The following is a 24,348-nucleotide window of genomic DNA, read 5'->3' as shown; positions in this document are numbered from 1 at the left end:
GTTTCCCATTGCTATCGCAGCCTCTCACTTGGCAATGCAGTAGGGGAAAGAAGTGAAAGAAACTAGTATCCAAGATGCTAGGGCGAATGGGAACGTACTGGTGCTCTCCCTCCACCCTCAGGAACTCCAGTATATGTATAAAATAGATTTTTCAAGAACTTTTATTGTATATTTTATCTTTAAGTTCAAATTTAAAACAAAGTCAATGAGAACAATGAGGCAGTTCAGTCTAATGCACATTAAAAAATGAAGTTTCAGACTGTTGACATTGTTGCATTTCCATGGTAGCCTCAGCTTCTCATTTGTTTTCATGTTTTTTTAATTGTACAGCATTGAGATCCTGATTCATATAGATAAGAAGTTACAAGTAGTAATAGTTTTAATAATTCACTTTAAATCTCAAGATACTCAAGTTAAATTGATCTAGATGTTTGAATTGAAAATTTTGTATCAAAGTTCCCTTACAACAGCAAATACTGATATTCCTTATTAAAGTATAAAAATCAGATAAGCACGCAAACTGAGTAAGTGCTAAAAACTATATTATCACTATTGCCATAGTACAATTATTAGGTACTTGTTATTACACAACGTAACAGGAGCATGCGCTGAGAACCCAGCCTGTTTCTTGAGAATGTTGGCACTGCTCTGCAAATCATTTGGAGGAAGGAAAGATTTGAGATGGAGACAGTTGTGTGCTTCATTCATAGGATGTAAGAAGGATTAAGTGAAATAGTGCTAGCAAAGTCCTTAGCATACCGCTAAGTGCTCAATAACTGGTATTGGCTATTTTCAACATTTAATAAAGAACTGACTTAACAGCATTAAGTTGAGGGTCATAGGAGGGCAGTTGAGTATTTGAAGCAGAAGCAGCATTCTCCATTAAGACAAAACGTGGAAGAGCAGACTTTGGCGTAAAAACAAACAAAAAAAAAAACAACAAAAAAAACCCACCTGGTTCAAATCCCATCTGCTACATAATGGCCATTTTTAACCTACTAAATCTGTTTCTCATCTGTAAAACAGGGGTAATATTTAACCTATTTATAGGTTGTTTTGAGAGAACCAGGCACCTAGTACTAAGGTAGTGTTTGGCACATAGTAGGTTTTAATAAATAGCTATTAAAGAAGAAGCTAAGGACAGAACCAGGTTTAGCTTTGTTTACCTTCAGCTGGGTCAGGAGGAATATTTGTTGCTAAGCAAACGAAGACAACTTTGCTTGGCATGACTTGATGAAAATCTGATTTTATTCTTAAAAGAGATCCCTAGAGATGTATCATTGTATTGACACCTTATTAATCTTTGTTAAACCATTCTTTTAAATTTGTAATATTGTGCCACATCTTTGTTTTTCTTCCATACCCCACATTTATTTGGTATCTGTTGTGATAGTGATAAGGGGCTTCTAAGGGAGCAAGCAACCTGAAAACAGTAGCTTATTATAGCTGCTAATATAAATTCCTATAGCTTATAGTCAGTATTGTCTATGTGGCAAGGTGGACGGTGGGAGGAAGGTCCTGGAGTCAAAAGAAATGAGTCAAAAATCAGTTTTATAGCTATTGCTGTTCTACCTGCTTAAAAACACCTGTTTTCAAGTTACTTTGTACAACTTCCATTTCTCTAGATTTAATCATGATTTCTCTATGTTGAGACTACTTTGAACCCATGAAGGGGCAGCCTTAGATATAGAGGCTACTTTTCAGATTTTGGCTAAAACAGAATCATCGTCTCCAATTTGACATGCCAGGGAGGAAACATCTACTTCAGACAAGGTTAAAACTTCATCTTGTATAGCTGTCTTTAATAAAAGTACATTTATGTAGTAGACAAATTTCTACAAAATATAATTACATGGCATCTTGTAATTTTTATGTGGTAAACAGAATGTAAAATTAGTTTTATTCAGTCAAGGTCAAACTAACATATATAAATTTTGTTTCTTTTCTCTCCTCCCCCTCCTTTTTTTGTTAAATAGGATAAGTTCTGAACGTCGAAAAGAAAAGTCTAGAGATGCAGCTAGATCTCGGCGAAGTAAAGAGTCTGAAGTTTTTTATGAGCTTGCTCATCAGTTGCCACTTCCCCATAATGTGAGTTCGCATCTTGATAAGGCTTCTGTTATGAGGCTTACCATCAGCTATTTGCGTGTGAGGAAACTTCTGGATGCTGGTGAGTTGTTTTACAATGGCATAATAGGCCTAAAAAATTAGAAATTAGAAGTAATTAGAAATATTTAGAGGATGGTCATACTCTCAATTCTTCCTTAATATGATGGACTTTTTATTACCTGCTTTTAAAGCTTCAGTCGAGAATATAAATATTGGCCTTTTCCTCCTCTTTTTCTCCTGTCCCACCTAGCTACCTACCTGTCTTTTAATAACATGACCCTTGTTTCTCTTTTTAGTGGTTTGCCTTGCTACATTACTAAAGCAGCTGGCAAATCTAATTTTAATCTTTCTGTCCTCTGGCTTTGACTGTTGTGTGTTTAAAGGAAAGTGGTGAAAAAAATTATATCTACAGAAAAAATATGTCGTGTATATTAAATAAACTATATGGGAAAACTTTATAAAAACAAGTATTATAATTTAAGTATAACTTTTTAACTAATTGTTATCCTCTTTTTGTGCCCTTTTTAGGTGATTTGGATATTGAAGATGAAATGAAGGCACAGATGAATTGCTTCTATTTGAAAGCCCTAGATGGTTTTGTTATGGTTCTCACAGATGATGGTGACATGATTTACATTTCTGATAATGTGAACAAATACATGGGATTAACTCAGGTAAAATACCCATGTAGTAAGAATCCTTCTGTATGTTTTTATGATTTTATGATATAGATCTAATTCTTTAAAATGTGTTTACAGTTTGAACTAACTGGACACAGTGTGTTTGATTTTACTCATCCGTGTGACCATGAAGAAATGAGGGAAATGCTTACACACAGAAATGGTGAGAAGAAAAGTCTTTTACTTAATCAGATTCTGTTGCTAATTTTTAAATTTTGCTATTCTAATCGAAGGCAAAATGTCATTTCATGTTTAATAAAATGTTACTTTAGTCTTTGTTAAATCCATATTATTTTTTTAGGAATTTCATTGAAATAGATTTAAAAAATTTTAAAGCTCACCTAATTTCATAAATATATAGATAAGAGAATAGATAAAATAAAATGAAAAAAATAAATAAAAATCAGGACCAAAGAAGTTATAAATTAAAATAAAACTTTAAGGCTAAGAGAAGTCACATAATACAAATGGCAGATAATAGGATTTAGACAGTTATTTAAGTTGAGGTGCCAGTTTGGGTTCAGGCTTTCTAAAGGCCCCCAAAAAAGAAAAGAGAAAGTTCACCAGATTTTAAAGAGCATAATAATTACTTAGTTGACCTCTCAGGATGTTCCCAACAATTTGATAGTATGTGGTTAGATCACAAGCATTATATTATGGGTGCCCCCACGTTAGCAACAACAAAAAAGACCTGCTAAGACCTCTAACTCTTAGGAATGAATTGTTAAAATAATCAAATGTTCCAAGATTTGAGGAAGTGCTTCTTAAATTACAAAAACTTAAAGTCTTTTCATACATATGCCCTCTTAAATACAGTATACTGATCATAATTTAAACTTTCTTTCATGACTGAAAGTTACCATAATGAAAATTTGAATAGTTTTTTCATGGTTTCTTTTTCATCTCATTTATAATAATAAACCTCTCTTGAGAGGTAACTTTGTGCCAGGACAGGGTTCTCTGCATTCATATGATTTAACTACTTTATTCCTCACAATAACCGTGTGAAGTTAATGTTATCGTTTTCACTGAGGAAACTGAGGCACAGAATTACTGAGTAGCTTGCCCAGGATTACTGGGTTAGTAACTGGCAGAGCATGGATTAAATTCGTGTGGACTGGATCCAGAGTCCACACTCTAGCCCTCTAGCCATTTTGCACCTCATCAGTAGGAGCCCTCTCCTGTTTTTTAATTCCATACTGTTTATTTACTGTGATTTTGGAAAGCAAATGCACACTTTTTAGAATTCGGTGTAAAGGAGGAGTAAATATATCCCGAGCAAGGACCTAAGTGGTTTGTCAATGAGTTTAATATATGAGTTCTGGTGTTTAGACTTGGAGGTTTGTGTTGACTGCTCATTGCTTTCCTTAGGTTAGATTATAAATGATGGATATTAGGAAGGCTTCTTTTGATTTAGTAATGATATTAATGCATTCTAAATTCTAAATTGCTGACTGCTTTCCAACTCAGAATTTTGAGAAGCTCCATGTTGTCTATTTAAGGCAACTCATTGTAGCATTTGGGGTCCTCCATAGTTATCACTCTAACCTTGCCTTCTAACTTTGTCTCCTTAGTCTTCTGCATGTACTTTATATTGTGGCCAAACTGAACTATCTAGTACTGTTCCCCAAACATGTGCTATTTTCCCCCACCTATGCACTTTTCATTCTCTTGGCTCTGCCTGGAATACTCTTCTAGCTACATCTCTACTTACTGAAATTCCAATGTCTTTTTCTAAGAACTTATTGATTTCCCCTTGACTGGAAGTTATCTCCTAAGCTCTCTCTATACTTCTTTAAAGTGTTTTTGTAAATCTAGAGCACTTACCCTGCATTGTATCATTTCCTTGGCCTCACTACATCTACTAAATTTGTAACTTATTCAGTATAGGGACTGTAACTTATTCATATTTGTATTACCTTCAATATCTTGTCCAGTTCCTGAATGAATACTTTTGTATTTGTTTTGAATCAGACTGATTAATGAAGATAAGAAATTAAGTTGCTGTTTTCTTAATTAATCACCTGAGTATAATCTCATATTTTAGTAATATGAGGTTTGGAATGGGAATAGATCTGAATTTATTTAATTCTAACTTCCCTTTGAAAAGTCATTTAATATGTTTTTTCCTCTGGTAACAAAGTAGAAATAATTTCCTGCCTGCATTCTAGGAAGATTTAAGGAAAAATCAGATATATAAAACTATTATTTGCTATTAAAAGGAAATTTGCTATTTTAAAAGTTATATAAATAATAAAGTGCTTATTATATATAAATTGAGCTAACACTTAGTAAAGGTTTGGAAGGGTTCGCCGAAGTTCTTTTTTTGGGTGTGTTTATACATTGATGGCATAGTTACAGGACAAATTCATACCATATTTATATTCCTTTGCTATTTGACCAACTTTACTGGCTTGAATGTGAAATGATTAACTGTAAGCCAAATACAGATTCTCCTCCCACCAACTCACGGAATCACTGCTGTTGTGAATCCGTTACTGACCGGGGTGTGTTAGATTGCTGGATCTGTTGGTGTGGGCACAACTGTGTGAATCTCTTTGTTCATGCTGAGATGTTTAATTGAACCAGCCGGGGCCCATAGGTGCTGGGTACTCTGCTACTCTTATGTAAAAAAGTTGCATATTTAATTATGTTTTTAACTTTATTTCATGCTTTCCTCAGGCCTTGTGAAAAAGGGTAAAGAGCAAAATACACAGCGAAGCTTTTTCCTGAGAATGAAGTGTACCCTAACTAGCCGGGGGAGAACTATGAACATAAAGTCTGCAACATGGAAGGTCAGTAAAAATGATTTGTGAGTGGTGATGCACTTGATTTATAGATAATTTCATATATCTTGACATTGCTAGTATTAAGGTAGCATTAGAATTGTGAGGGAGAACTTAAGAGTTTTTCCTTGACATTTGCAGGTTTAACTTCGAAAAACATTGTATTAATTTGCCAGTTTTCGGCATGAACAAATTGTGACACTGCTGTACTGGGATAACTTAATCAGTTGGCTTTGCCAGCCACCCAGTGTTTGAATCTTGACAGAGCTAATTTTCTATTCATCGTTGTTTGATGTCTTTGTTCAATGTTAAAACAATCATCAAAGCAAGAAATAACCATCAAACAGCTATAATAACCAAATGAATGAAAAATCAGCCCAGATTTGTATAAAGGAGATTTTTAAAAAGAATAATTTATAGTGCCTAAGGAGTAGGTCATGGGTGGTGTTATAGGGAAAACATTTATTGAATTTCAGAACTATAGTTAATCTATTAATGACAGTAAATTTTAACAAAGCTTACTTGCCATATTAGACTCAAGTACTTACATCTGCATTTTCTTTTTTTCTCATGTTGTGTGTGTGTGTGTGTATGCATGTATGTATGTGTGTGTGTGTGTGCGCGTGTATATGTTTTTTAAATGCTTTGTTTTCTTCATAAACAGGTACTTCATTGCACAGGACATATTCATGTATACGATACCAATGGTAATCAGTCTCAGTGTGGGTATAAGAAACCACCCATGACATGCTTGGTGCTGATTTGTGAACCCATTCCTCACCCATCAAATATTGAAATTCCATTAGATAGCAAGACTTTTCTCAGTCGTCACAGCCTGGATATGAAATTTTCTTATTGTGATGAAAGGTAAATGAGAGTCTACAACTTTTTTTTACTATTTACTATAGTAAAGAGTATGCATGCTTCCTCCACTAAGTTGAATACCATGATACATCCTAGAACTCCATAATGTTAGATTAACTTTGTGAATTAATTCATCTACATTGAGCACTTACTATGTACTATGAATCTTTACCAGGTGCTATTCAGAAATTATTAAGATGAGGTCTTTTTTCTTAAGGGACTCTAAAGAGAAAACATATTTCAAAGGCGTACAACACAGTTTGACGAAGGATAGATTACTTTTGGTCATGGATGAGAAAGAAAAGGCTTTGGTCATCTCCTCACCCTATGTATTTTCCTTAAGCAGCTTTACCCTTGCCCATAGTTTCTGTTGCCATTTCCCAAATTTATATTTCTATTTATATTTAATTGCTAATTTGATATTTTTATCTGGGTACTCTTCTGTCTTGTAAACTAATTTCTGTAAATGAACTGCCTCAAAACAATAACAAGTTCAAACACTAGTTTTCTTCCTATACTGCCTATCATAGTTCATTGTCTACCACTGTAGACATATGACTCCAGCAAAAATTTGGAAGTCATCCTTAACTTTTATCCTTGTTATCTACACTTAATTGGTTTCTAAGTCTTATAGATTTACTAAGTACACATATCTCTTGATCCATTCCGTCTTTTCCTCACTTGCTCTCCCATCATTGAATTCTTCAGCTCATTATTACCTTTGGTTTGAACTACTGCCAGTCTCTTAAGCTAGCTCTCTGCCAACAGATTTGCTCGCTTTTAATCTCTCATTCAGGTTTCTAAAAAGTAGACAGAGATCAAGTAAGGTTTTGAGTTTGACGAGGAGATTGTTAGTTTTCTGGTTAGAGCTCTTCCTACGAACTTCACATCCATAAACCCTAAGAACAAAGATACAGAAAAAATTTTGCTGAAGTTTAAGAAAATCTGCGTTATCAAACATTCAGCACATTTATTTGAGCACCTCCTATTGCATGGCACTATAATTGGCACTAAAGTAAAAATGAAGATTAACAGTTCCTGCCCTCAAAGGCACTTAAATGGTTACTGCATAGTTGCTTTAGATCAGATTTCCTAGTCCATTAAAAATACTTTTGATCAAATTTTCTGGATCAGTCCTCTTTTTGGTAGAGAATATAAGCTAAGTAATTCTCTGAAGTTTAATAAACTTTACCTTTCTTCTTCAAATATGAATAAAATTGACCTTCTAGGAAAATATGTGCTATTTATATTTTGACATCTGCATCCCTTAGTGGTAGGCATACATACGCTCAACACAGGTCAAGAAGCACTGGTTGATATCTGATTAAATCAGAGCTGCTTAACCTGATATACAAGGCCCTCATTAATCTGATCTTCTTGCTTGCTTTTCCAGCCTCTTCTCTTTCCACTTGCCCCGTTAACCACATCAGAGTCTTCTTTGCCTGTACAATGTCGAGCATTTTCTCATCTCTGTCTTTGCTTGTGTACCTTCTTCCTGAAATGGTCTTGCTTTCTCTTATACTCTTTTGTATTCAACTCATAATCTCCTATAGAAAGTCATCCCCTACACCATCATTCCTTCTCATGGGAAGAGGTGGTTCCTCTGATTCCTACAACAGATTCTCATCACTGCACTTAACCATGTTATTTTACAAGTACAGTGTGTACCAGAAGATTAGGCACATGTTGAGTTTTGTCTTTTCATTTTCACACCTAAAACAGTGCCAGTCATATAAAGGTTTAAATAATGAAAAATTATTTCCATAGGAATATTATTTAAATATATAACCTACATAAGACCAATTAAAATAATTTTGAAGCATAATTTAAAGAAAGAGGGCTGTTTAAAAAAAAAAGTTTCCTTTGAAATGCTGCCACCTAGTGTAGATGTGTTTAGGCATATCCCTTTGTAAAGAATTCTGGATTTTGGCTTGGTTTGGTTTAATTTTTGTGTTTTTTACAAATCAGCTTTCTATTTATTTTTGAATAAACTATGGCAGATCTTGCCTTAAGTGTGATAACACAAATAGTATCTTTTTTATACATTTCTTAGAAGAAGGATATCTTCCCTGTATGCTTTTTGCAGTTAATTGGGGTTTGTTTGGGTTTTTTGGGCCACAGTACATTATATAACTTTTGCTTGCACCTGAGAAAGTCCTTTGAAATCTAAAGTCTGAGAACTTGAAAAGCTTAACTTATGTTCTGTTCCCAGAAAATAACATTTCTCTTCTAAAAACTGCATAGAAGATAGCTTTCTCTTTCTCATGAAATGGGTTCCATTTCAGACTGTGGTTAAAGAGAGTAATAAGATTTAGTCCCTTTCATAAAGGAACTGTCAGGAAATCAGAAGGGGTAACTGGATTACTTTCTAGTCCATTTTCAATTTGATATTGTTTCATCTGAAATAGATTCCTATAATTTTATGTAATTAATTTCAAAAAATGAAGTACAAGAGCATCTTCCAAAACCCACATAATAGGTATTCCTTTATTCCCATTTAGTGTGGATACTCTTTGGTTAATGATACTTAGAATTTTGTAGTAGGTATTGATTCCCCAAAGTGCTGCCTTGCCCAGGGGAGCCGTTATATAAAGAATCTGGTTTTGTACATACACACAGAAAAAGAATCTGGTTTTATGGTAAGATAATGTTATGGAGGTCGTCTGTATTTTAAATTAAATGTTAGTGGCTCCTTTATAACTTATTTAATTTAGCAGCACTTCATATTTATTTATTAATACCCTGACTTGTTAACCAAATGTATGTATAATAAAATGTGATAAAAATAGGTAACAAGTTGAGGTGAGAGGGATAAAAAGGTCAAATAACAGGATGAATCAGAAGACTTAAAGAAATGAATGATGCTGCATTTAGTATCCGTAAACTTACTAAAGGTGAGATGTAAATTTATTCTCAGGAAAGAAAAATGCTCTTTATTTTTGAAAATTCACTTGTCCATAAGATTAGTGCATATCAGTTACTTGGAAGAAGCAAAATTTTTCATTATCAGTTTCTCTTTTTTTCTTCTTAATTTTTTCTTTTCTTTTCTTTTTTTTTTAACAGAATTACTGAATTGATGGGATATGAACCAGAAGAACTTTTGGGCCGTTCAATTTATGAATATTATCATGCTTTGGACTCTGATCATCTGACCAAAACTCATCATGATAGTAAGTACAATGGAAGAACTCATAGACAGTTAACTCTTGTAATCTCTTTTCCGTTTGGTTATACATCTAATTTTTGGTTAATATTAACCAGTCTTCCTAGATCCAGTATTTTAACAAAATTCTTCATAAGGGATTTTGACCATTAAATCTATGTTTTGTATTTGTCACAACCTATACCAGTTAAAGTAGGATCATTTAATATCTAAAATTTCTATAGCATTTTAAATACAAAGACTCAAATATGTCCCAGAATATTATAGCATCATTTTCAGAATTCACACCTAAGTATTTCAGAACAGTGTGTGGCATATAAAAGGTACTCAGAAAATAATTGTTCAATGAAGTGAATTGTTAAGTGAGGTGAAGGTGATCAACAGCATGCACTAGTGGTAATAACTACCCTTGACATAAGATATATTTCTCGGTTTTAGTCGATTGTTATTTGAAAATCCCATGGGAAGTAAAACTTTTGAATTTCTCACTTGCCTGTTTAATCTATACCTAAACATGACTTCTCAATATGATTAGGGATGCCTGAATATCACTCAGTTAGTGTGATTAGCTTTGAACTACAGAATGGTCCCAAGTCCATATTCAGGGCCCCAATACCCACAATAATATATCATCATTACTATTTATCTGGTACTTTCCCAAATCAGTAATTGAGATTGCCCTAACTGACAAAAGACTTAAGCATAATTTCAGTTGACATTCAAGTATATTAGTACAGCTATTTGAAACGTCTTTGGTTCTCTGGAAACTATAGCAGGAATTTTAGGAAATGATAGCAGTGCTTTCTTTCCTGTTCTCTCTGGAATCAAGATTATTCTCTAGTCTTTCTGATGCTTTCAACATATAAGTTTTTAAAAGAATTTTAGTCACTGCCATCCCTCATTCCTGGATTTCATTTTATTTAAAGTGAAGATTGGCAGGAAAGGAGTTTATTTTGGAGTTAGAAGAATGAAATGGGTACATTTTCAGCTATGCAGGGGCTTTTCCTCTTGCTCTCAATTTAAACAGTTACAACTAATTCCATTAAAATAAAAATTTCTCCCCTTTTCTAAAACAGTGATCAAATATTTAGCATCTATTCATTTGATTGACAATTCAGTATTTTTCTCTGCGTGACTCTTTTTCCATTTTACTCCTAGTGTTTACTAAAGGACAAGTCACCACAGGACAGTACAGGATGCTTGCCAAAAGAGGTGGATATGTCTGGGTTGAAACTCAAGCAACTGTCATATACAACACTAAGAACTCTCAGCCGCAATGCATTGTATGTGTAAATTACGTTGTGAGGTAAGCTTAGAAAATAAATATTTTGAGGTAGCAAACAATAACTCTTTTTGGATACCCTGTTCTTTTATAAGAAGAAAAGATTATAAACATTAACTGGATTTGATTTTACTTTCACATTTCTACCTAATTAGTTTTCAGTTTTCTGTCCTGTGTTTCCAGGCCAGCTATTCTACAGTGATACCACCAGCTACTATCAGCAGCTCTCCTTTCCCATCCTATTTACTCCAGTTTTTAAAGAGACCTTGAAAAAAGGTCTATAAATGAGTTTGTTCTAGTCAAACAACTGTCAGCATATATTATGAAGGCAGCTAAGTTGGGAATAGTTGGGTTAATGTCATAGCTCTGTCATTTCTCCATAACCTTTGAGGAAGTCTCATTCTCTGAATTTCATCCATATAGAAGAGAGAATACTTACCTCAAAAAGTTATGAGAATTAAATTCTATGTGAAATTATTGTAAAAGGCTGTATAATGTATATTCTTGAACTCTTGTATGTATATTCTTGTGAAATTACTATAAAAAGCTGTATAATGTATATTCTTGAACTCTTCCCTTAGTTGATGGGCTTGTGAATATTATGAATATCATAGTTTTCATTTGCTCAACTTCAGTAGACAACTGCCCCCCAGGTAGTCCATCTTCCGTATTACCACCAGGCTGATTTTTCTTAAATGGATATTTGCTCTTCTCATTTACCTTAGATTTGTTTTAAAGATCCCTTTATCACCCCCAGGATAAATCCTTACCTATTTGCATAGCATCATTTCTTGTCATTATCTTCTGTACTCCCATGTTTTCATAGATGTAGCCCTCTTTCTAAAATCTATAGCCACCTCTCTTAGGAAGACTTTGATCATTCGTGGTTTTTTTTGTTTTTTTTTTTTTGCCAATTCTGACATCATCCTTTAATGTTTTAATATTAGTGCCAAAGAGTCCTTTTGTGACTTTCCTGTTACATAAGAATCAGTTTCTTGAAATGTACTTTTCCCCCTACTGCAGTCTGCCTGACAAGTACCCCTTGAGCCCAGGTTTCAGCTTATTGGCCTCTCTATGAAGCAAGCCTTCTCCATTTTAGAGATTATCACTTTGTATTTTAATTGTTTGCACATTTCCTTTCACACTGAGTTATAAACTTGAGTGCAAGGGTTAGATATTTGAATTTTTCTATCCTTAGTTCATTTCACATAGCAAACACTTAATATTTGTTGATTAAAAGAAAAAATTGACATTTAAGCTAAAATGAATATGGAGTTGTTGTTCATCATTCCTTTTCAATTCTATTCCCATAGGTGGTATCAACATATCATTTTCCTACCACCAAAGAAAATATGGCACCCCTCTTGCAAAGACCTTGGTCATTTATCTCTGCATCTTTATATTCTAGGACCATCCTTAGGCCATATCTCATATATTAGTGCCAAAGAGTTCTGTGCCAATTTCATTATATGTGAGTCAGCACAAAATTTGGGAAGATGTGTTTATGTCCTTCATCTGCTTGACTGTTACCTTTCTTTGTCACTACCACTCTTCCCAAAGGGATAGTTGCAGTTTCTTAATTGAAATTAGTCAAATATTTGAATTATTTTATACTGTAAATTTTAATAGGCCTTTACTTCAGTATTGATATTTTAAACCCTGAATGAATGTGACCAAGTATGCATGAGAGATTAGGTCAAAACATCTTAAAATGTTCCTTTTCATAAAGTAGGATTTTTTTGTGACAAAGTTATTTAAGAATACTTCCTCTACACCTACATTGTGTCAAGTGCTCATTTAAGAATTACTAATCTCTCTTTTTTGACAGTGGTATTATTCAGCACGACTTGATTTTCTCCCTTCAACAAACAGAATGTGTCCTCAAACCAGTTGAATCTTCAGATATGAAAATGACTCAGCTGTTCACCAAAGTTGAATCAGAAGATACAAGTAGCCTCTTTGATAAGCTTAAGAAGGAACCTGATGCTTTAACTTTGCTGGCACCGGCTGCTGGAGATACAATCATATCTTTAGATTTCGGCAGCAATGGTGGGTCTTTAGTTATTTTGTAAATTGCCTAAGTTATGTCTGCTAATGCAAGCCCATTTAATTGAACTTTATGTTGACCTTTCTGCCAATAATCATTTGGACATTGTGGTCATATATATTTTGTTTTTCGTGGTCTTCTTGAAAGTATTTGTTTATCTTTGTTTGCTCCTGTAATTTCTCAACATTTCTGTTTTTGTCACATTGTTGGAAATTGTGCTTCAAAGAGTCCTTAAGGTATTTCTTCTTCACACTTTAATTTTTCTTAGTTACTCTGCTATTTCTATATCCTGTTGTCATATTTTCTTCACAATTTAGCAGAGTTATATTGCAATAGGTCTAGTTGTTTAAAGGATAAATAGGCAGTCATACCATAACATCAAACATTGAAAATGAAAACTAATTTCAAACTAGGTTCAATTTTAATGAATCAAAGGTATTAAATGGTTAGAATTGCAGAGTTGTTTTTTTTTTTTTTAAAGCCATAGTTTAAGAGTTGTCAGTAGTGTGTTGGAAAGATAACTCAGGCTTATAGTTATACCATTATATATGTTTACTTTCTGATTAAGGGCAACTTGGGAACATTTTTGTTTGAGTGAACTAAATAAATCTTTGGTAAAAAGGGTCATATTTCTATATCTGTTAACATCTAGATACTCTTCAAATTGACTAATTTTTTTCCAACAGACACAGAAACTGATGACCAACAACTTGAGGAAGTTCCATTGTATAATGATGTAATGCTTCCCTCATCCAGTGAAAAATTACAGAATATAAATTTGTCGATGTCTCCATTACCTGCCTCTGAAACTCCAAAGCCACTTCGAAGTAGTGCTGACCCTGCACTCAATCAGGAAGTTGCATTAAAATTAGAACCAAATCCAGAGTCACTGGAACTTTCCTTTACCATGCCTCAGATTCAAGATCAGCCAGCTAGTCCTTCTGATGGAAGCACTAGACAAAGTTCACCTGAGGTAGGTGTCATAATATAATAAAAGGATAACTTTCAGCTTTTAATGTTCGGAAATGTATTTGTAAATTTGATTAAAACTTTAATTTGAACTCCATGTCACACAGTTTTATATGCACGAATTTTCGCACTTTAAAATTACTAAAAAAGCTATTAAGAGCTTAATTCAGACTTTGGTGCATATTTTAGTCAAAGATAGTTAGGAACATGGGGAAGGGCTTAACATAAACCAAAAGGTAAAACTTATGTTGTTCCTCTGTATATTTATATTAATAAGACAAAAAAGTTTTGGATTTCAGAACTGCATGTGCCTACAATAGCTCTAAGTCCATACATACTACCCTTTGAGTTGGAGAACTGCCCACTGGCTAAAGGCTTTTGATAAATAAGCAAGGCTTAAAAGGGAAGGGACTCTAAGCTCTGCCCAGATTAATCTAGTTTCTGTCACTGTTTTGAAATTCTGGATAAGTACCAAGTTATATATGCAACTTGTCTTGATATTAGTTTTTCTGTAAATAATAAAATTCATCTTTAAGGGTTCAGCTAGGCCAAAACTAAAGGTATCACATAGGAGTGCTCTTATTTCTAAATCTAGAGTGCTTAAATTTCAAAGCTTCCTATGGCTAAAAATATGCTCAGTTGGGCACAAATAGACCTTAATACGTGGTAGATAATTTGACATTAAATATTTATTGATCCAAACTGGCAAGCTGAGAATAGGAGATTTGACATCTCAGTGTTCTAGAGAATACATCCTATGCTGTGGTAGGTAGGTAGCTAGCTCAGTTTGCCGAGCACAAAAATGTTTGTTTTTAATCTAACAAAAGTAAATGTTCTAACAAATGTAATGAGGGAAGCAAAAGTTTATGCTTAGAATAAATAGCTAATTTTTCTGTTAGAATTCTTAAGGTGAATGCAAATAAAGAACTTAAGTCTCTACCCCTATTCCCCAGAGTAGCTGTGAGATTTTTAGGTAGATCACCAGAGGTATGTGAGCTCTCAATACAAAGGTAGATTCCAGTTAGCAGATAAATGCATCTTTTAATTTTATAAATGCTATATTACATATAGTCATAAATATGTATTCAGTAGGTCCCCCCTTATCTACAGAGGACACATTCCAAGACCGAGGATAGTACTGAACTCTAATCAACTTCTTCAGCTCTGCTGGAAATGTGGCAGTACCTTCTTCATCAGCAGATACAGCCTATCCAGTAATTGTTATATTTTTCAGCCCTTACTTGCAGTAAATGGCTTAGTGTCACTTGTTTCACGTGTCACTTGGTGTCCCTTGCTGGAGTCTTCATATGGGCTCAGCGCTTTTTGGTGCAACATATTGCCCTCAGTCAGAACACATTTTCTGTTCAGTCTTCCACCCACAAATTTAATGTCTTTTCCATCTTAACTAAGCACTGTGCCTGTAACTTTCCCAGTTTAAGATGCGACAGCAAAACTAGCAGGAATTTCTTATTTAGTCAAAATCTTTCATATTTTCACTTCATGGAAGCACTTTACGGCTTCTCTTGGGCATATCTTAATTGGCAGCATCACTACTCTTTTACTTTGGGGCCATTATTAAGTAAAGTAAGTTATTTTGAACACAAGCACTATGGTACTGTGACAATTGATCTAATAACCACAACAGCTAGCTACTAAGTGACTAACGGTCAGGTAGTATATGCAGTGGTATATGCTAGACAAACGGATAATTCATGTCCAGGATGGAATGTAGTGGTACAGTGTGAAATCTCATCACACTGCTCATAGTAGTATGAAACTTAAAACCTGAATTATTTACTTCTGGAATTTCCTATTTAATAATTTCAGACTTCAGTTGACCACGGGTAACTGAAACCACAGAAAGTGAAGCTGCAATAAGGGGGGACTACTGTATTGGCAAAATTAGTTAAAAGTGTAAGCTCAAAAATTTAACTTCTCACTAGTTATATGAAATTTAAATGAACAGATGGACTTCATTGTGTATTCTAGAAAAACATGCTGGCTTCTTTAGGAAAGTTAACACATTTAATTCCTTTTACAGCCTACCAGTCCTAGTGAATATTGTTTTGATGTGGATAGTGATATGGTCAATGAATTCAAATTGGAATTGGTAGAGAAACTTTTTGCTGAAGACACAGAAGCAAAGAATCCATTTTCCACTCAGGTATATGAACGTGTTTATTATATTTTATATTAAACTTTAGTTTGTGGTGACTTTGGGTTTAACTTGTTTTTCTTTTATAAGGTGTAGCCATTATAAAAACTCATGTATTTGTTGTTTTATAGGACACTGATTTAGACTTGGAGATGTTAGCTCCTTATATCCCAATGGATGATGACTTCCAGTTACGTTCCTTCGATCAGTTGTCACCATTGGAAAGCTGTTCTACAAACCCTCAAAGTGCAAGCACAATGACAGTATTCCAGCCGACTCAAATGCAAGAACCAGCTATTACCACCACCGCCACCACTGCCACCACTGATGAATTAAAAACATTGACAAAAGATGGTGTGGACGACATTAAAATATTGATTGCATCTCCATCTCCTACCCACATACCTAAAGAAACTACTAGTACCACAACATCACCGTATAGTGATACTCGAAGTCGGACAGCCTCACCAAACAGAGCAGGAAAAGGAGTTATAGAACAAACAGAAAAATCTCATCCAAGAAGCCCTAACGTGTTATCTATCACTTTGAGTCAAAGGTATTTATATGTAACATTATAGTTTTTATTTTTAGAAAATGTGTATAATGATAAATTATTTCTAAATATAGCAAACCTTCTGATGTATATGCTTTAACATACATAAAATTGATAATACAAATTCTGAATTTAAGCACTCCAAAACCTGTTTCTAAATTAGCTTATGTATTTATTTTCTCTAAAATAATCATATTGGGGGTGGCTCCATAGTGTCGTGGTTAGCACATCTGCTTTACATGCTGAAGGTCCTGGGTTCGCGCCCCAGGTGGAGTCACGGACCATACCCCAGGTGTGGCAGGCCCAGGGTGTACCAGGCTCTGGGGGTGCACCGCTAGTGCGTGGGAGGAGACACCCCGTCTTCAGAGATCCAGTTTTTAAGGGGAGATGGCAACATCCATAGTTCAGGGGTGGAAGTGAAAGGGGAGGGGATCAAAGAGGGGGGATAAACAAAAATAAAATAATCATATCACCTATCTGAATGTAGGAGCTTTTTTTAAGCTTACGTGAAAAAAAACCCTACCGACTTAAGGATATTTGCAGTTCGCCATTCCAAATTGAGCCTAATGGTCTTCGGTCCTTAGTATTCAATATAGATATTTCTAAGGTTTCTTTTTAAATTTTATGTATACTTACATTACAATTGCTTTTATTTTTCATTACATATTTATATAACATTAGCTGTATTATAGGTTAAATAGATTTTTAAGAGCTGCAACATGATCTAAGCATGATTTTATGACTGCTTCTATTGAGCTAATTTGAGCAATTATCTGGACCAAACAAATTTTAAATTATAATTTCTGTATATAATTTGTAGTAAGATTTGACATTTTAAATTTGAAGCTATAGTCATAAGAAACAAGTTTTAGCCAGTCAGTGGGACAGTGTCTGGAGGAGAAAAATGATTCCTTCTCTACTATGCCTAGACTGATCCAGATAGCAACAGCAATAGGAAAAAGCACTAACCATAGCCGAAGCTTAGGGCGTTTTTCTCCTGCCTTACATCACTACTTTGACCTAGATTGCTGGGAGAAGCTTTTTCTAGAGTTAGGAAAAGAGCTTGGGGCTTTAGATTAACAGAGAGGCATTTTACATTACTTTTAAAAATTACTATGTCACCAATTGAATTTAGACTTTGAGTTCCTCTAGGGCAATGACAATGTCTCGGACATTTTACTGGTATTAATACTTAATTCAGTACCTGTTTTGTAGTTGCTCAAGAGATGGTTATTGGATGAACAGATGAATGAATATAGTAATATTAATGAAGATGAACTGTAATTTACAGTTTACTGTTAGCTTCAGAGGACTGTGGTATATTCCGTTTTCTAAACAACTGTACTCATCTAACATCTACTCTCTTTAGCAATGTTTTTACTTTAGTTCCAATATAGTATGCACAAAATACTTTAAGAGATGAACTTTATGAACTATATGGAGGCTTTTTCCTTCTCTAGGTAATTATTTGCAGAATTAAAGGGCTGTACCAAATAACTTACAGCTTTAGAGCAAAGATTAAAGATAACCATGAAAAATACTCTTACTGAGATGACATTTACATGTTACATTAATATTGGAGGTTTTATAGAATTTTTAAAAACAAAACTGCGTAGGAGAGCAGTTTGAAGTAATATATATCACTTATCCATATGGCATTCTCAACTGTAAGGAACAGAGCAAGGAGCCATTATCATTATGTATAAAGGGAGCAGTTCTTGAAAAGACAAAGTAGCTACAACAATTTTATGTATTTGACACATGAAACAGTTCTTCACTATTTAATATAAATTTTAGATGCAGGTAGTTCAGGTTTGTTAAAGAGATCAATGCTGAAGACCAAATGGCTTAGTACAAAGATCACTGGGAGGGGGTGGGTATAAGGGATCTAGAATGCATTTCCATAACTGCAACTAATTGGCAATGGTACTTTGAGATAGTTACCTAACAGGCCTCAGGTTTCTCATTTATAAAATGAATATTATATACCCATGTTACTGTCTTGGGGATTGGAGTAATGATAAAGTAAATGAACATGAAATGTTTTATAAACTGAAAATGCTATGCAAATATGAAATTAATCTTGTATTACAGTAGTCCCATGAATATATTATATTACATGTACTGAAAGGCCAGTATTTAACAGTTTTAAGTTCAGTTCCATTTTATAAATAGCAAAATGCAAATTATAGGATATTTTCTGCTTTAAAAATTGAACTTTGGCTTTTAAGGTGATAAACTTTAGTAATCAGGAAAGTTCTCATATATAATATTATGTTCCTAAATATTAGAAAACAAGCATTATATATATTTTTTACTTAAAATTTTTTTTCAGAACTGCCGTTCCTGAGGAAGAACTAAATCCAAAGATACTAGCTTTACAGAATGCTCAAAGAAAGCGAAAAATAGAACATGATGGTTCACTCTTTCAAGCAGTAGGAATTGTAAGTATGAGAGTGTTTTCTTTTCTGTTCTAGCTAATGTGCTAATTTCCTAAGTTATATATAATATATAAGTAATTCCTTATTTCATCCAAATACTAAAATTGTATTTTCAGAAGTTATGCATTGGTTTTTTCACTTTGTGTACAATTTCTTAAAAGCATAAACATTTAATGATTATATTCTCAATGTAAAAATTCCAAACAATACAGAGGTATTTTGAGTAAAAAGTGACATTCTTCCCTGTTCTACCCCATCACCACCAGTCTCGTTCTCTTTCCTTTAAGTTACTTTCTGCTTCTTACCCCCAAAACACAGTTATGTTAAGTCAGCGTTGGTGTAATCTATATTGGTATTTTCAGACTAACCAGATTAACTAGAAAGCATTTACAGAGACATTAGCCATAATATGTGGCAAATGTCTTTATCATAGCAATAGTAAGGGTCTTTATCATAGTAATACTAAAGGAATTAAAAACAATTTGAGGCATTATTTGATTTAAGAAATCTACCTACATGTTATTAAACTTACATTGATATCAAAGTTTTTGATTTTTAAAAAACTGAACACAGTAAAATTGAAATAACTTTACTCTTTTTAGGGAACATTATTACAGCAGCCAGATGATCGTGCAGCTACTACATCACTTTCTTGGAAACGTGTAAAAGGATGCAAATCTAGTGAACAGAATGGAATGGAGCAAAAGACAATTATTTTAATACCCTCTGGTTAGTTCATTCTTTTTGCCCTTGAATATAACAAAAAGAATCATATGACTTTATGTAGAAGCTTTACTCCAAGCGAAAGTGATTTTCGTTCCTTAAGATTAAAAACTAAGGTAGCATTTTATCTAATGGCTGTAACACAGAAATAGCTATTTGAAGATGGAACTTTAATTTTTTTGTAGTTGTCTTTGATATGTCTAAGTGCTGTTAAAATTGAATAGAAGCTAAAATTTGTACATTTTTATGCATTTTTCTAAATTGATTTATCACTCCTTCATGCCTCCATTGTTTCCTATAAACATTCTTGACATAGCACCAGTAATGCTTGCACTTGTTTACATCGCCATAGTTCTGCCTCATAGACTAAGAACCCTTCAGAGCTTATTTGCCTTATTTTCCCAATACCTAGCACATAGTGGGTATTTAATAATACTCATTGACTAGATGAATGAATACTTAAGCATTTCTTTGTCTTTCAGATTTAGCATGTAGACTGCTGGGGCAATCAATGGATGAGAGTGGATTACCACAGCTGACCAGTTATGATTGTGAAGTTAATGCTCCTGTACAAGGCAGCAGAAACCTACTTCAGGGTGAAGAATTACTTAGAGCTTTGGATCAAGTTAACTGAGCTTTTTCATAATCTCATTCCTTTTTTTGGACACTGGTGGCTCATTACCTAAAGCAGTCTATTTATATTTTCTATATCTATCTAATTTTAGAAGCCTGGCTACAATACTGCACAAACTCTGTTAGTTCAATTTTGATCCCCTCTTTACTTAATTTTCATTAATGCTCTTTTTTAATATGTTCTTTAATGCCAGATCATAGGCAGCACATTTTCACAGTTCTGTAGTATTTAAACCATTGCATTTGCAGTAGCATCATTTTTAAAATGCACCTTTTTATTTATTTATTTTGGGCTAGGGAGTTTGTCCCTTATTGAATTATTTTTAATAAGATGCCAATATAATTTTTTTAAGAAGGTGGTAACCTTTCATCCTAATCAGTTTGAAAAATTTTTATTCTTTTTTTTTTTTCACATAAACAATGATTTGCCAGCAGTACATGGTAGCCACAATTGCACAATATATTTTCTTAACAAATACCAGCAGTTACTCATGCAATATATTCTGCATTTATAAAACTAGTTTTTAAGAAGAAATTTTTTTTGGCCTATGAAATTGTTAAACCTGGAACATGCCATTGTTAATCATATGATGATTCTTAAATGCTTGTATGGTTTATTATTTAAATGGGTAAAGCCATTTACATGATATAGAAAGATATGCATATATCTGGAAGGTATGTGGCATTTATTTGGATAAAATTCTCAATTCAGAGAAGTGATCTTGATGTTTCTGTAGTCACTTTGCTAGCTCAAAAGAAAACAATACCCTCTCTGTAGTTGTGGAAGTTTATGCTAATATTGTGTAATTGATATTAAACCTAAATGTTCTGCCCACCCTGTTGGTATAAAGATGTTTTGAACAGATGTGGGGGGGGAGGGGGAAATCATGCTGTTAGCAAAATTGCCTAGTATGTTAATTTGCTCAAAATTTGATGTTTGGTTTTATGCACTTTGTCGCGATTAACATCTTTCTGTTTTCATATAGATTTCAATAATTGAGTAATTTTAGAAGTATTATTTTAGAAGTATATAGTCACAGTAAACACCTTTTTTTCTATGTGCATTGTACAAATTTTTCATTCCTTTTGCTCCTTGTGGTTGGCTCTAACACTAACTGTATTGTTTTGTTACTTCAAATAAACATCTTCTGTGGACCAGGCCCCCCCTTGATCAGCTTTTTATGTTAATGTTTGCTTCAACACCTCCAACTCCTAAAGTTGTTTACCAACAATTTAAGTATTTTATGAAAATTACATTGGCATTATTTCTCCATTTATCTTACTGCTATCACCTTAATGTATATTGTGTCCCTAAATGTCATGTTAAATAACAAACCATGTTTTACTATTGAGTATGGTTTTAGAAAAGAAACTTGTTTATAAGTTTATGAACCTATTAAAGTAAAACAATTTTAAGGGTTTAATATGAATGGAAGCAAATCTTGAACATTATAGTCACATGTTATAAGGGCTAGAAGGTCCTCCCCCCTGAAGATTTCTAATATTCCCATTCACAGATGAAGAAATTTAGATCTCAAATGGTAAATGGTTTGTCATTTACTTAGATTTAAACCTAGGTCTTCTGACTCTAATATGAAACTGAGAACTGAACTAACCTTGCTTTGTTTTTGTTTTAATGATACTGTATATTTAAAATGTTTTGAATAGCTTTTTCTGTATATTTTTGTGAAACTGCTGTATTTTCTGATTATAAAATACGTTCTCATTTTTTTACAAAGATGGCACAAAAAGATATAACAAGAAAAACCACTGAATTCTTGCACCTAGGGGTAACCACAAATTGTTTTTATGAACAAATTATGTAGTTAGTGTGCCATACTCTTAGGTCCTATATCCTGAGGTTATAGGAACAAAATATCTTGAACAAAATAAACTAAACCACATATCTTAGGTGGCTGTTTTTATCTTAGAATGAAGAAAATGTTACAGTTACATAAAAATTTGGTAACAAAAGTTTACAATATTAAGACACAATCCCAGATTTTGAGGGCCCATGTATACTTCACCATAAATACTATGATCTAAAGTGCTTGTGCATTTAATTACGCTTAGTACTAGAGGTGGTATTTTTTTTTCACCCCCCCACCCCTCTAGAGGTGATATTTCAGAATAAAGTGGTTGCTTAATATTCCCAAGTCAAAATGTCAAAAATTCTGCTTATTCTGATAGCAAATTAGCTTCAGTTGAAAATTAGACATTTATGTCTAGTTTTCAAATATTAATGGTCAGATTATGTAATAACCTGGAGTCCAGAAAAAGGACCTGTGAGAGCAATGATTTAGAAGAGAAAGCCACTTTAAAGGACAGTATTGCTGGAAGAAAACCAGTACCAGTACTCACCTATGGATCATTCAATAAACAAATCCCATGGACTGCTTGAAACTGTTCGAAATAGCAGAACCAGTCCTTCCCAGTGCTGTGCTCACTCTGACAGTTATATACTTTTAAATAGTGCCTTTATCTAAGAAGTATAACCCCAACTTAACTATAATTCTGTAATACCTCTTCCCCTTTACTATTCCTGTACACTCCCTGTGCATGCCTACTTCCTTTACTCTGGTGCTGCTGGGAATGAATGACCATAGTATTTTCACACTTGAAGAAAGTATGTCAAAGGAATTTAGTGTATTTAAGTGTGTAAACCTCACTATTAACCTTGGAACTTGAAATAGTTCCCCAGGGAGCTTACCACTGCTGGGTGCAATGATGCACATCGACTAGGAGTTTAAATGAATCTAACATCTCTCAAGTACTATATGCTAGACTTTATGCTAAGCATTTTGCATGTTATCTCATAATCTTCAAAGACCCCTATGAATTAGTACTTGTATCTCGTTTTGTAGATGAGAAAATAGTCTTGGAAAGGTGGCCTAAGGTTCAGAGCATTTGAACTAGCCATTAGTGACTCCACAGCCCATGGTGCTAACCACCTGGCAGTGCTAACCAGTCCAGCAGAACATACATTTTTCCTCATTAACTCTTCAAATAGCAAACAGGAGAAAACAAAGGGGGTGCAGGGAACTGAGGGTGGGTGTCTCTTGAAAGTAAAAATCGTACAGGACACCGAGGGGATGTCCTAAGAAAGGAATAGTAAGATATGAATGGAAATTAATAAAAGTGCTATTTAGCTGGGGTTTAAGTTTGAATTAGAGATTCATTCAGGTGTCTGGTTATGACGACAACCCAGGTAAATGAGATGGTGTGTGAAAAGAACGGTAATAAAACTATAAAAAAGGCTCTATGAACATATGGCTTGATTCTTCCAGAACTGTTTGACTTAATGGAACAATGGACGTGTTTAGTTTAAGTTTTTATAATCTCACGATTATTGCAAATCTTGATTCCCCCCTGCAACCTCTAAAACACATAAAAGATTAAAGTTACTGGCTTTGCAGAAACTTAAACATTCTGTAAGTTCAAATTTAGAATGCAGCAACGTCAAAAACAGGTTGCAAAGAATACGAAACCGTAACAGGGTTTGGTTAAATAAAATGCAAACAAACACGTTGCTAGCTGGAACCAACAAAAGTGTAAAGAAAAAAAAAATCTTTTAGGTGGTTTTTTAGGTCTACCGCTAACCACTTTGTTCGTAGTTCATCACTTTAAATAGTGCTAAACCTGTTGTCTCAGATGATTTTACAGAGAATTAGTTTAACCTGTAGAATTTAATACGCAGTAGTTACCTATAAGATAAAAGCTACACCTTACCACAAGTCCTTTGAACGCCTTCTGGAGCTTTGTTGTGTTCACACCTTTCAGAGGTTTGGACATAATTTGTTTTCTTACCTGTAGTGGACGGTTTTACCCAAGACGCTGCTCAGACACCCGATCTCCTTGTACTACATTATTTCCTTTATTCCCATGTCTTGGCTCCATTCCGGGACGGAGTGTCTCTTGAAAGGAAAGGCAGGTGCCTGAGAGCAGC

General features: G+C 34.0%; 1 protein-coding gene across 2 annotated transcripts in view; it reads left to right on the top strand.

Moving 5' to 3' along the window:
* The window catches only part of HIF1A (hypoxia inducible factor 1 alpha subunit), a 36,674-nt gene extending 15,110 nt beyond the window's left edge, over window positions 1-21,564 (top strand). Inside the window, exons 2-15 of one of the 2 annotated variants that reach the window (XM_023527131.1) lie at window positions 1,977-2,167; window positions 2,635-2,780; window positions 2,865-2,949; window positions 5,469-5,581; window positions 6,237-6,439; window positions 9,500-9,606; window positions 10,758-10,905; window positions 12,710-12,930; window positions 13,615-13,901; window positions 15,939-16,061; window positions 16,184-16,608; window positions 18,941-19,049; window positions 19,649-19,775; window positions 20,252-21,564. In XM_023527131.1, coding sequence (XP_023382899.1) covers window positions 1,977-2,167; window positions 2,635-2,780; window positions 2,865-2,949; window positions 5,469-5,581; window positions 6,237-6,439; window positions 9,500-9,606; window positions 10,758-10,905; window positions 12,710-12,930; window positions 13,615-13,901; window positions 15,939-16,061; window positions 16,184-16,608; window positions 18,941-19,049; window positions 19,649-19,775; window positions 20,252-20,403 — 2,437 coding nt within the window. In that variant the 3' untranslated portion in view covers window positions 20,404-21,564. The remainder of the gene's footprint in view (window positions 1-1,976; window positions 2,168-2,634; window positions 2,781-2,864; window positions 2,950-5,468; window positions 5,582-6,236; window positions 6,440-9,499; window positions 9,607-10,757; window positions 10,906-12,709; window positions 12,931-13,614; window positions 13,902-15,938; window positions 16,062-16,183; window positions 16,609-18,940; window positions 19,050-19,648; window positions 19,776-20,251) is intronic. The other variant, XM_011384682.2, reaches the window with a different exon arrangement.
* The last annotated feature ends 2,784 nt before the right edge of the window (window positions 21,565-24,348 follow it).

Source organism: Pteropus vampyrus, unplaced genomic scaffold, assembly GCF_000151845.1.
Source record: "Pteropus vampyrus isolate Shadow unplaced genomic scaffold, Pvam_2.0 Scaffold15, whole genome shotgun sequence".
Taxonomy (NCBI): Eukaryota; Metazoa; Chordata; class Mammalia; order Chiroptera; family Pteropodidae; genus Pteropus; species Pteropus vampyrus.
The sequence above is the reverse complement of the archived record's forward strand: the minus strand, read 5'-3'. Positions and strand labels throughout refer to the sequence as shown.